Genomic DNA, 11,931 nt, shown 5'->3' on the forward strand with positions numbered 1-11,931 from the left:
AAATTTATATTTGTATGTCTATAGCAAAGTTTGTATAATTGCGCTTCATAGCAAACATAAATATGTATAATTCGCTATACATATACTAAGATACCAATTGTATAATTCACTATATATATACAAAGAAACCAATTGTATAATTCGCTATACATATACAAAAGAAAGCAGTTGTACACAAATCAATTGCATAATTTGTGTATGTATAAAACGAGAAAGAGAGAAAGATAAAAGAAAATTGGACAGGGGAATATTTGTATTGTATAATTATAAGTGTATAGAGTGAAGATGAATGTATTTGCAAGTGTATATACAATTTTCTCCCGCTTTATACAAACAGAAATGCAATTTATACATTTTGTTTCTGTTTGTATAAGCGATAGAGGCGAAGGGTGGCGAACGAAATCTGGGAGAGGGGAACGAAAAAATATACATACATTTTTTTTCCAGCTTTATACAAACAAAAACGCATTTTATACACTTGTGTTTGTATAAAAGTGAGAGGAAGCAAGCGAGAGAGGGAGAGTGGCGAGCAAGAGTTTGAGAGAGAGAGGTGACTGACAAAAAATTCGCCATATGTACCTGAATTTGAAGCAAAAATGTCACCATTCCTCTCCCTTGTGTTAGCAACATTTCAAAAACCAAAATTTCAAGATAAAGTTAAGAGTTTGTCAAGCCTAAATTCAGAAGTTGTGTAATAAAACTAATTTCAAAGTGAATAGATATGCAAAAACTTATAATAATTAAAAAAATATGAGAAGAATGAAGTGAAAATTAAATACTGAGAAACAACATAAACTTACATTTGTTATCTATTGGTCAGCCACCATCCAAAATACAATCTTAAACTAACTTTGAAATGGACATTAAATTTTTACAAAATGAACATTACAATTACAAAAACCAGCTCAAAAGCATGGTAGACCTTAGTGACAAGAATGAAGTGATAAATTTAATAGCCAGAAACAATAACCCTTACAACTTACAACCTACATCAATGATGTACCCCTTAAGATCACAAGGGATTAAAAAAAAAAAAAATTGGTCAAGCAAATGCTTGGTCACTAATACCAAGGGAACAAAAGAATCACATAATTTATCATTGATTGGATATATTATCTAAATGTTATATTTCTTTGGTTGTCTCCATTGAGCTAAAGTTCTGGACAATGTACTAATAATAGCAACCTTAGGTATTGATCCTTGTTTTCCAAGCAAATCTTTTCCTGCCAAATCTGTAATTTTAGGAACCAGGTGTTTGTGTCTGTCGATCTGCAAAAGAAAAAAGGGAGAGCTGATGGTTCCCGTTGCTGTGATTCATGACGTGTTTACTTTTCTTCATTAGATAGTTCGGTATAATGATGAGATACTAGACCAAGGACAATGAGAGTTTGGGGTGTTGTTATATGACTCAACATCCTACTTTACACTTGTAACGTGATTTTGGGGTTTACACTCGAATTTTTTTAATACATGTCAGTGCAAGTATGAAACCATCTGAAGTAATTTAAGCATCTAAAGTGTTCCGTTTCAACACAGTAGAAAACATTTCTCTTTGCTTCATCTAGGTTTTCTTTGAAGTAATTAGTCTCAGTTCCGAATCCTAGAACAAGTAGATTTATATGAAAGATTATAATGTTGCTTTGAAAGCAGAAGGGTGACTTAAGAAGGGATACCTTGCATATCTTCCCATCTTTCAAATGATATCGGATGCCAGACCAGTTGATGGACTGAGAAAGATGAGAACGCATAGCAGATAGTGGGTATAAAAAGTTGTCAACCAGCATTGCAATGAATACCTACTCAATCAAGACATCAAACGATTAAACATTAGTGACTTGTATTGTGATAAAAAAAAAAAACTAAAGCAAACAGGACCATACAGGATTTTCATACTGAAAAGAAACGGAAATAAACTGTTTGGTTTACAGGTGAAGTCTGAATGAACTTACAAGACACCAGTTATAAGAAGCGAGTGACAGTTGAGGTGCCTCGGGAGACAACATATTGCACAAGTGAACTTCGATTCTTGTCAAGTTCCATATGGAAAGGAGTTCAATCACTGTGCATACAGCAAGGCATGCAACAAGTAACAACCCTGACAAAGTACAAAAATATGTGCTTCTAAGAGGGAGAAATATGCAACCAAATAAACAGATTTTTTCTTGGAGAACAGGAATACATTAAACTAATAATAGGATAGACAGATTTTCAAGAACAACTATGAGCTACTTAACGTTTCATGAAGCACCTCCCACAAACAAAGATTTAGTAATTCCAACTACTGGGAAAGTGGGAATAGCATACTCGTAAATAGTGCCGGCAAATGAGCACATATTTTGGTGATCCGCCCATATTTTAACGGGTTGAGTGAGTGCTTTTTCACATGGGTAAAATGTGAATTTGCCAAATGGGTTAAGCTTCTAATTTTTATTCACTAAAAACTCATGATATCACTAAAAATAGTGTAACTTCTCTTCATTTTTATGCTATAGACATAACTATTCTTCTGTATAATTAAAAAGGTGAAGTATTTGACCCTCCAAAAATATACAAGTCAAATGTACATTTCATTTGTTAATTATAATTATATTTTTATTTATTTAATTTTATATTGAATAATAAATTATTAGTGCAAAATAAGCAAATGGTGTATTAGTATTGACATTGCTTAACACTCATTAAGCATGTTTTGGTCTTAAAATGCAAATATTCATTTTTTATTTTGTTAAAAGAGGACCAAAGCTCCACTTTATTTCAAATGGCCAGAACCCAATTCTAGAATGAAACAACAACCAGAAGAACGCAAGAGAACAAACTTTAAAAAAAACAACTAAATGAAGCATGTTCAACATTTTTCATCTAAAAAAAATTAAAATATTCATGAAAATATGAGTAAACTAATATTTTACCCAACCCATTCATCACCCAACAATTTTTACCCATATCAAATATGGGCGAATTGAATTATTACTCATTTTATGTTTACCCATCAACACGCCCACATTTGACCCAACCCCACCCATTTGCCACCACTACTGGTAAATAACCAGTCGAATATCAGGATTCAAAATCATATCAGCATTATAGGACATGGAAAGGTTTCCATTATGTAATAGTTCTGGGAAAAAGAAAAAGATGTGACCGAAATGGCTACCACGACGCATTCTACTTCTACTTACACAAGAGAAATGTACTCACCATTACATGTCATGGCTGTACCCTCAAGAGAGTTTTCTTTAAGGTAATGCCTCAGTGCTGCTGCTACATGAATCCCCGCCATGATGTATGGAGATACAAAACCCCAAGACAGATAGCAGTGGGATGTAAATAAAGCCCGATTCATGATCCAGTTCACCTTTGTTGTATATGATTCGAGTACAAATGTTTGCTTCCTCAAATAATTCCAATATCTACACATAAACATGAGTATAAGGTGAGCCAACAGCAAACAGTTATCAGATGTATATCAACATTTCATAAAAGATTTTAATCTATTTTTCAGAAACCTAGGGAAGGTAAGATCAGTTGCAAGAGGATGTGGAAAGACTGCAACCGGTGGTGATGTAATAAGCCTCTTGTGTGCACCTAGAAGACGTAGCAAAAACCAACAAAGGATTAAGAAATAATAGTTTCCACCAAAAAGAAAGATTGTGCAAAGAATCATATCTCACAACTAGTCCCTAGAGCACCTAAAGCTAAAACCAACGAGTACCACCGCACCGCAGTGCCAGTGGATATACGAGGGTTATAAAATCAACAGAAGAAGTTTTACCAAAACAATCACCGCAACAAAAAAAGCACAACTATTTTGAGTTACATATGTCCTGAGAAATATCTTCCAGTGACGAGAATATCACTACGTAAAAGTGAAAAAACAAAAGTTCAGAGGAGAAAACTAGATCATTTAACATATTTGCAGGTGAAGTGAAGCATAGCCAGGACAATTCTTAAAATGTCATAAGTTGCAGAATAAGAGAATAATTCAAAATTCTTTTTTCCATGAATTTCGACTATCACAACAGCATCGAGGAGGATACACACCAGCTACATTGCCACTCTTGTGCCGTAACATTTATTTAGGAATGAGAAACTGGAGGTAAACTTTACCTGCTATAGCTGCTAGAGTCATGTCATCTGAGTAGCCCCCATCTCGAAGCCCTGACACTACACAATGGCGGTCGGTTCTAAAATCGTTTGCATGCATCTGGAATTAAAAAGGTACAAAATAACTTGTAACCAGATGCTACACAAGTAAAATGTTCGTCAAATAGAGAACGTGGATGTACTCATGAAACAGGGAAAAAATGTGATGGTAAAACTAACCATCATGCATCCTCCCCACAGAAAGAATGTTTTTCCACCAGTAGCAAATCCCATTGAACATGGCTGTAAATAAATGGCAATGAACCAACAAGTTAAGACAGTCAGCAAAGCTACAACCAAGTTAAAAAGGAACCTTTATGAATCAAATCATCTGCACTAAAGACATGCAAAGACAACAGAGATGCATAATCCCACATCTTTTAGGAAGCTCATAAACCATCAGAGTTAGAGGAGAAAATTCAACTTGGCCAAGAAATATAATTTAGAAGCTAGAGTCCATGCCCATACAAGATATAAACACAAAAAAAGCCTCATTAAAACCAATTATAGATATAGTGTGCAGCTCACTATATCTGACTTCAATTTACATTAGTATAACAAAGAGCGCAAAGCCGCAAACTACATAACTTCAAGCTATCATTCGAAAGATATCTGTGTCAACAATAAAGTCTTTACTACAGCTTTTACTTAAGATAAAAAAAATTATGGAAAAATAAAAACTCCAACCAACAAAAACAACAACAAAACCTCAATTCCAAGCAAGTTGGATCGGCAAGATCTAAAACTAAAAACAAATAGCTGAGTGACCAAAGTACTGATCTAACACCTTTGATAGACCATCTTACTCTAAAATCACTATCTACATTATAGAGAGATGAATTACCAAAAATAGATGCAAAAGAACAAATTTTACAGGCAATAAATATAGAGATACGGGCAAAAATGTCACCATACCATGTGGTATCCATAAATGCAGTAACTTCCCAAAGTTCCAGATGGTAAATCAAGAGGATATCCTGTTTGAATAAAGATCTGGCAAGCATAAAGACAAAATATTACATCTCTACCAAACAGATGAAATGAAGATTTATTAGCGAGCTGGCATGTTGTGCCAGAGAAAAAGGTTGCTTCAGGATTTACCTCTGGATTCTTCTCCATTTCAGTAGTAAGGGCCCCAATTGACCCAGGGTGCAACCTAACATCGTCGTCAAGGAATAAAACATACTTCGTATCTTTGTGCATTTGTTCCACCCCAACCTGCAAAGAACACCGTCGTTTTAGGTAAGGAACACCAAAGAAGTGCTAGTTCATAAAACAACTATCTTAAGCGACCACTCAAACATTAAATTTTGATTCACAAACACTTTCACATCAAATGGGTATATATAAGATTGAGCAAGAACTGGCTGTGACTCTTGAAAGGGACAATGATTCGAATTGCCCCTCAACAAACAGCTGAAGAACCATAAATTGAATATTGGAAAGAAGAGCGAGAGAGCAAAAGAGAACAGAATCAGAGAGAAACAGGAAAGATCTCCTTGCAGCTAGATGACTTCTTTCTTTACCTATAGAAGTCTAGAGGTAGTTGAAACAAAAAGCCATTTACTAGCTTTATTGCCTTCCCTTTCATCAGTATCATCTCTTATAACTCATGCATCAATAAGTAAAGTACAACATTGAACTATGCTAACACAAATTGTTCCATCTTAGAAAGCAAAGAATGGAAATAAAAATGACTGTAACCTCCATTCCAAAAGAGGTAAGATTGGTTTGCCTAATCAATATAAAGAAAAATGGACAAAAAAAAACCTTCTCAAGATTTCCAACAGTAAACAGTAAATCAGATGCATACCAATTGATTGTGAATCTTCTGACTACAAGTTGTTGACAGACCAGCTACAATAACCTTAGCCTCAACAGCATCCTGCATGCAGAACATGAAACAATTGATGAGTGTAAGAATGCAATGCATACATGTAACATGAGCTTGACATAAACACACAGACAGGTAAAAATTATAACTGCATGATATAGGAAAATGTCATATCAAAGACATAATTAGGTAAATACTTCCATTTTTTCAAATAATAATGGTCGTCTTTTGATTTGGTCACAAGTTTGATGATCAGAATGGGGAAGAGATTGTTTCTTCTGGAGAGATGATCTGATAGGTGATAGGAAAATCTGGTTACTTTCCCACGAAAGCGAGAGAGGGGAAAGGAGAGAATACCTTGGAGGTTCTTCAAAATAATGACATTCCTAATGTAGCTGCTTATCATCCGAGGAAAAAACTAAATATCAATGGCTCCAGCCATCGACTAAATATTGATTTAAAGAGACCCCTGGTTAGAGTACCTCCTCTAATTCTTCTTCAATGCTCCTTCTCTTTCTTTCTTTCCTTTTTTTTCTTTAGGATAGTATGCTTATTTGCTCTTTTATATGCCATTTAAATTTTATCACAAGTCTTAAACTGTTTATACAAATTTCTTTATTTGCAAACTTCAAATTGTTCTCGTGCCTCTGCTTTGTTGATTTCCAATTAACATGCGAGTGTTGAAGATAAATTCCAAAAAAGACAAAGTAGAAGAACAAAATGAGAGGTTCTTGGCAAGGAAAGATAATAATAAGAGAAGGGAAAGAAAGAATACAAAGATCGGTCCAATGATGAAAACATAACAAGGACTTCAGCACAAAACCTATATTTCAGTTTCAAAGGCAATAACCAGTTCTCGTGAAATATTGTGATGAATATCACTGCTATGCAAAAACTTTCTCAAAGAATATTAGGCTTTTCAAATTAATATGATAGAAAACATCAAATTAGTGCTGAATATGCTATGAAATCAAAGGCAAACATCAATGATTAAACTAACAACTAATACCAACTCTCCAGTTTGGAGATATTCGTTTGCTCAACTTAGAAAACGAATATCATGAAAAGTGTGCAAGAAGCTATAAACAGAAACCAACTCTTCGAACACAAAAGAAGCCCTAATACCACACCTTAAAATCCGCTAATAAACACTTCACAGCATGATAAGCAGGATCAGCAGTACTTTCAACCACAAAAAGGAACTCCAAAGGACCACCATAAAGAGACGTGATCTGCACCATTCACAAAGGAACATAAGCAGACACAGCAGACTATAAATTATCTGAACTAAGTGAGAAAAAATGGAGCATGTAACTCAAGGTTTTCATCGTACATCCAAAATAACATAAATATAAATTAGATACCAAATGGAGAGCTAAAAGACAGCATTTACCTTTGTTATTTATGCAGTATATTTTTTCATTATAAAAGGGCAAACATGCACATATACAAAAAGTAGAGAACTTCACAAAAAGACTAAACGACACAAAAATATGTGACTAAGTTCATTATGTAGTAATGTGGGCTTCTCAGAAGCAACAAGGAAGAAATTAGGCAGCAAACTTGAGATTATTTTCAAGTTGAGAAGATGCCATAAAGAAACCGTAGATTAAAGTCAAGTACACAGCTTAATTGAGAAATCAAAGAACGCTCCAAGGCAAAAGGTTTCTTATCGTTTACCTGACTTCTCCAGTTGTGTAGATTGTGCTCGCCAAACCCTTTTAAAGGCATTACAACTGTGACTCGAGGCAAATTGACCTGTTTTGAATGCTCAAGTTCATTAATGTCCAATGTAAGGAATGCAAAACTATTTCCACGTTTCATACTACTCTTCATCCGTCGGATCTCCCTGCCCCTGCAAAAAGAAACCAAAAGCTGCATGAAAATCACTAATCTTAGAATCCATTCGTTACCTAAGTTGATTATAATTATCAGCAAAGATAATTGTCCACCATAAACTCTAAGATAGATTAAAAAGATCCCATACCTAACATAAGCAGCTAAAGCCCATCCAAGAGCCAGGATTAAGACGATTAAACATCCCTGGAGACACAAAGTCCCATAAAAACAACAGAAGAATAGATAAAGAAACAAGACAGGAAAGTAGAAAAGTGTGATGAGAATTTTCGTTTTCTAAATTTGTCAGTAACAAATTAAATAACACACACTAGTAGAACACAGAGCAGATTTATTCATGTTAAACACATCACAAAACATTGATTAGCGGACAATCGACAGCAACATACTCAGTGAAATCCACAAGTGGATCTAGGGAGGGCAGGGTATATGAAGACCATACCCCAGTCTCACGGAAGTGGAGAGGATGTTTCTGATAGACCCTTAGCTTCAAGAAAAGCATTTCAAAGCAGTTTGAGAAAGGAAATACAGAAATGACGAAGACATGGCAAACAAACGGAAAGTAGTACGAAGCATCAAGTAAAAAACTAACAGTAGTAAATTAATCCAATAACTAACGCACAAGAAACGTACGTGGTAACAGAAAATCGAAGATAAGAAACTAAGAAAATAATGATGTGTGCTTCAAACTACAACCAAGCCTATCCCACTGAAAAGCGAGATAGCGCTCAACTCAACTAATCTTCTACCCTAACTCAGGACTTCCTTACCCTGATATCTACGGTCATGTCCACAGTAAACTGAAGATGCGGAATTTCATGTCTAATCACCTCCCCAAAACTTCTTCGCCCTAACTCATCCTTGCCTCACACCCATCATTATCAACTATTCACACCTCATCGATAGGGCATCTAGGCATCTTCACATACTCAGACCATCTTAGTCTCACCGCGCTCATCTTCTCCACCGCGGAGTTCATTTCCACCTTATCTTGAATATCTTTATTCCTAATTTCATCTCCCATAATATGCCCACACATTTACCTCAACATTCTTATTTTTGCAACTTTCATCTTTTGTACATTAGAATTCTTAACTGGGCAACACTCCATCCCATACAACATAGTCGGTCTAACTCATCTTCTCCACCGCGGAGTTCATTTCCACCTTATCTTGAATATCTTTATTCCTAATTTCATCTCCCATAATATGCCCACACATTTACCTCAACATTCTTATTCTGCAACTTTCATCTTTTGTACATTAGAATTCTTAACTGGCAACACTCCATCCCATACAACATAGTCGGTCTAACCACCATTCCGTAAAACTTAACTTTTGGTGACATATTCTTATAACACATGACAACGGAAGAGAGCCTCCATTTCACCCACCCCGCACCAATACGATGTGCGACAACATAGTCAATCTCCTCATTTTCTTGGACTAAAGACCCAAGATACTTGAAACTTTAACTAGTAAATATTTTAAATTAGAAAAAACATTAACAGACAACTACTTTCATTTGTCTTCAAGCATATCAAACCTTTTTACTCCAATCCAACAACGAGATATAGAATGTGGGACATTTCTTTTTTTTAAGAGTCAATATGATGAAAAAATATGATCAAAGTTCATATAATTTGAATCTCGAGAAGCGAAAAGTGTTTAAATAAATTGGGAAGAAAGTAGTAAGCTTTCATGCACTTAATAGTATAAGCCAGCATGACTTGACAAATTAAAATCATCTCACGCTGCAATCTGCACCTTAATAATTTCCCTTTTTCCTTCATTAGATTTCATATTACAATAGTTGCCTTGTTCAATAAGTTGTAGTAGGCATTCACTTTCTTTGTTTATTCATCTATCAGTCTTATCCTATTAAATCCGATATGAAAGGACATTGTAGCTACAAGCACAAATGAGCTACTTTTGTCAAATTATTTCTCTGTTCTATCACTAAGGCTAAGCCGTACAAAATGATTTTTGAAGAGCAACCTCTTGCAGTAATGCATAGAAGAGCATACAAAGCCTTCTGTTATAGCTGTGGAGTCATTGAAAAGTGATGCGAGCTGATTAATTGCTTCGGAAAAAAACCTTTTCTACTTAAATGACAAACCTTATGAACATACAAGCCTAAGCTCTTGCCAAATAAGCTTCACCACCAACTATTGATTACTGAATAATTTGTAATGAAAGGTAAGTAATAAGATCGTCCGTATAAGAAATCCCAACCATTAAAAAAAACTTCCAAATTACACACTTCTCAATCCTAAAGACAAACATAATAAGCTAACAAAAAAGCAGAAGAAAAGAAACTTCCAAGCTGCAATTTACCGTGAATACAGACAACCACATACACAGTGTAATCCTATAATTGGAGTACGGGAATTTAACGTAAAAATGCAGCATCATACAATTAGCAAATTCAAAAAAAAAATTCAAACTTCAGCAACATATACGCAATGAAATTCTTCATCAAACAAATACATCCTAAGCTAAATTTAAGCAATTAACAACAAAAGATAAAATTGAGCCAAATTAAAGCCTAATACTTAGATCTGAACCGTGCCAAATCCAAAAAAAAATAAATTAATAAGCAACTTATTCCTCATTTTCAAAACAACAAAAACTTAAAAAACAACGAACATTCAAAAAAAAACAATTCATACCTGGATCTGAATGAAAACTGCAATAGGACTACACAATGCTCTGCTAGCATTAAACAAATACTCATCAAATGTATCAACCGTCACCATTTTTTTCACTTTTTTTTTTCAATTTTTTTTACGAAGATATATATATGTATATCTCCAATCTCCCTGTCTGTTGCGAGGCGAGAGATAACTCAAATGTGCTAGGGCAATCAAAACAATGCCCTAGATCTGAGAGAGAGAAGAGAGAGAGAAATTCTGCAGAGTTATATTCAGCGTTTCTCTCAGATCAATCACCATGGAAGGAGAAGAAGAGAGAGAAACACTGAGAGAGAAGAAATGAATGGAGGAAAAAAAGGAAAAACTTGTGAGAGACCGCGTAATTTTATATTTCGAAAGGGGGAAAATGGATTTTGGTGTAATTTAGAGAAAGAATATGCTTCACTTGTCTATTTTTTTTCTTATATATAAACTTATCCCATCGATTTTTACTTGTTCATTTTAAATTTTACAAATCACACATTTTTTATAAAATTCTTATCTTATTATTCGTTTCAATTTATTTAATATATTTTTATTTTCGCGATTCAAATAAAATTATCTTTTAGCAGTAATTTTTTTTTTTTACGACAAGAAAAACTCGCAGCCGCTATTCTTTTGGTGTGCACAGGGTAAAACCCCACTCCTATGTAATAGCTCGCAAATCACATAGGAGAGGTAACCCGCACTAGGAAAGCATGATGTGACGAGCTCAACCCAGAAGACAAACATCTTGTTTTTGCTTTTAATTGATAGTCCATATATATAAATTTTGTTTCGAAAAAATTAAATATTTTAATATCCAAATTTACGTATAATGGTGTTACAAAAATTAAAAAAAATAGTGATTAATATGAGTGTTTACTAAAATATACCTATTAATTAATATATTGTCTTAAGAGGAGATGTTTATTTGAATTTGATTTGATTTAGTTTTCTATTTAAGAAGAAATTGGTTTGGTCTTGATTTTGCTTTAAAAATAAAGAAATAACAAAATCAACAAATTGTAGACAATTTTTTAATTACTAAAAAAACTTAATAAAATATTACATATACATTATGTTGCACTTGGAAAATATGAAATTCGGATAAATCCAAATAAAAGATTAGTTAATTTTCTTCATCTCAATGTCATTAACTCATTTTGCTTTTAAGACGATAGAATTTTAAAAAACGATAAAATTTATTTGTAACAAATATTTATATTAAATTAATATATATATTATTTTAAAGTGAACAAATCATTATTTTATTGGCCCAACGCCAAAAGAATTTAACGACCATTAGAGGAAAAGTGATTGCATCAAATGACGCACGTGGGTTGAGTCATTTACAATCCCAAGTGCACTATGAATTATGAATTTACTTACACATATACAAAATATAAAAAATTTATTCGTATAT

General features: G+C 33.9%; 1 protein-coding gene across 3 annotated transcripts; it reads right to left on the reverse strand.

Moving 5' to 3' along the window:
* Window positions 1-776: 776 nt before the first annotated feature.
* LOC101259712 (uncharacterized) lies at window positions 777-10,925 on the reverse strand. Of its 3 annotated transcripts, none has more exons than XM_004251590.5 (14): window positions 10,506-10,925; window positions 7,965-8,020; window positions 7,658-7,832; window positions 7,108-7,209; window positions 5,957-6,028; window positions 5,245-5,361; window positions 5,059-5,136; window positions 4,324-4,386; window positions 4,108-4,204; window positions 3,507-3,585; window positions 3,199-3,410; window positions 1,950-2,095; window positions 1,674-1,796; window positions 777-1,269 (listed from the first exon to the last, which is right to left on the reverse strand). In XM_004251590.5, exons 1-14 carry the CDS (start codon window positions 10,590-10,592, stop codon window positions 1,117-1,119), a joined length of 1,560 nt encoding a protein of 519 aa, XP_004251638.1. In that variant the 5' UTR covers window positions 10,593-10,925; the 3' UTR covers window positions 777-1,116. The 3 variants fall into 3 exon arrangements, with proteins under 3 accessions (XP_004251638.1, XP_069148941.1, XP_019067180.1); XM_069292840.1 differs by having other exon boundaries at window positions 7,658-7,852; window positions 10,506-10,576; XM_019211635.3 differs by lacking the exon at window positions 7,965-8,020 and having other exon boundaries at window positions 10,506-10,761.
* Window positions 10,926-11,931: the final 1,006 nt, after the last annotated feature.

This window comes from Solanum lycopersicum, chromosome 12, assembly GCF_036512215.1.
Source record: "Solanum lycopersicum chromosome 12, SLM_r2.1".
NCBI classification, from domain to species: Eukaryota; Viridiplantae; Streptophyta; class Magnoliopsida; order Solanales; family Solanaceae; genus Solanum; species Solanum lycopersicum.